This window comes from Poecilia reticulata, linkage group LG17 (assembly GCF_000633615.1).
Source record: "Poecilia reticulata strain Guanapo linkage group LG17, Guppy_female_1.0+MT, whole genome shotgun sequence".
NCBI lineage: Eukaryota > Metazoa > Chordata > Actinopteri > Cyprinodontiformes > Poeciliidae > Poecilia > Poecilia reticulata.
The window spans coordinates 11,345,745-11,346,927 of record NC_024347.1 but is presented as its reverse complement, the minus strand read 5'-3'; the positions used below and the strand labels follow the sequence as shown (position 1 = coordinate 11,346,927).

The 1,183-nt window shown below is 38.7% G+C and overlaps 1 protein-coding gene across 1 annotated transcript in view; it reads left to right on the top strand.

Moving 5' to 3' along the window:
- The window catches only part of LOC103479347 (segment polarity protein dishevelled homolog DVL-3-like), a 15,770-nt gene that overhangs the window by 7,400 nt on the left and 7,187 nt on the right, over window positions 1–1,183 (top strand). Inside the window, exons 2-4 of the mRNA XM_017309867.1 lie at window positions 254–356; window positions 508–577; window positions 671–810. Of these exons, the coding sequence (XP_017165356.1) occupies window positions 254–356; window positions 508–577; window positions 671–810 (313 nt within the window). The remainder of the gene's footprint in view (window positions 1–253; window positions 357–507; window positions 578–670; window positions 811–1,183) is intronic.

Sequence of the window (1,183 nt, the reverse complement as noted above, 5' to 3'; positions counted from 1 at the left end):
AAAAAAAGTTCTGTGGTTCAAGCACATGTAAGAGAAACACATGTTTGTTCTTTGTTTTGGCTTTTAGCCTCACCATTATTACTAAAATGTGAATTTTGACTTGGCAGCTTCGGTACCAGTGCTTAAATGCTGCTCATAAAAACATAATGACTTGTTTATGACTAATTTTGTAAAGTGTTAAATACTTTTAAAGTATTCTAGAGTTGTAGTTTGTACACTGTTACATGTAAAATTCTAAAAACAAAAAAAATCTTTGCCTTTTTAGGTTCAGTAGCTCCACTGAGCAGAGCTCATCTAGATTAATGAGACGACATCGCCGTCGCCGACGGAAACCGAAGGCCTCCAACATGGACAGGGTGAGACGGCACAGACCTTTGAGTAAACCACAGCAATTCAACTWCAGATGTTCTGATGAAAGTTCCCTGCAGATTTAAATGTTTCTTTTTGCTTTGATACCCCCGCCCCCACACCAAGCTATCCACTCATTTTCTTCAACACTCTTTGCAGTCTTCATCATTCAGCAGCATCACAGATTCCACCATGTCTCTGAACATTATCACCGTAACTCTTAACATGGGTAAGTCACATGTCCATGTTAGAGTTGGATGTCACCACAAACTGTCTTGTTTCACTTTTTAAACCCTGCCTCTCTCCCTTCCTTCCTTCACAGAGAAGTACAACTTCTTGGGCATCAGTATTGTGGGTCAGAGTAATGAGAGGGGAGATGGAGGGATCTACATCGGTTCCATCATGAAGGGAGGAGCTGTGGCTGCAGATGGACGGATAGAGCCAGGCGACATGCTCTTGCAGGTGTGAATATGTACAAGAAACTAAAAGAGAAAAGAATTTCCCGAAKGTTTTTGGGGGGCATACTTTACATATTGAATAGAGAAGAGCTTTATTAAAGAGCTTYCTTGCATCAGATGCATGTAAGCATTTGTACAGTTGCATCTAGTTTGAAATCACTATTTTTCTCAGGGCTGTTCCTCTGAATGCAGCCATTTTTAACTGGCTGTGCTTTTTTTGTTTGTTTGGTCATTTTTAACATTTACATGCACTAGTCAAAAAAGAAAACRCACACAAAGCAAAAAGAAAAAAAATAGTGCAGACCAAGATAAACTTAAATTACTGTCAATACCAAGAACTAAAGTGTTGGATTATTTTACCTTTACTTTTTTTTTTT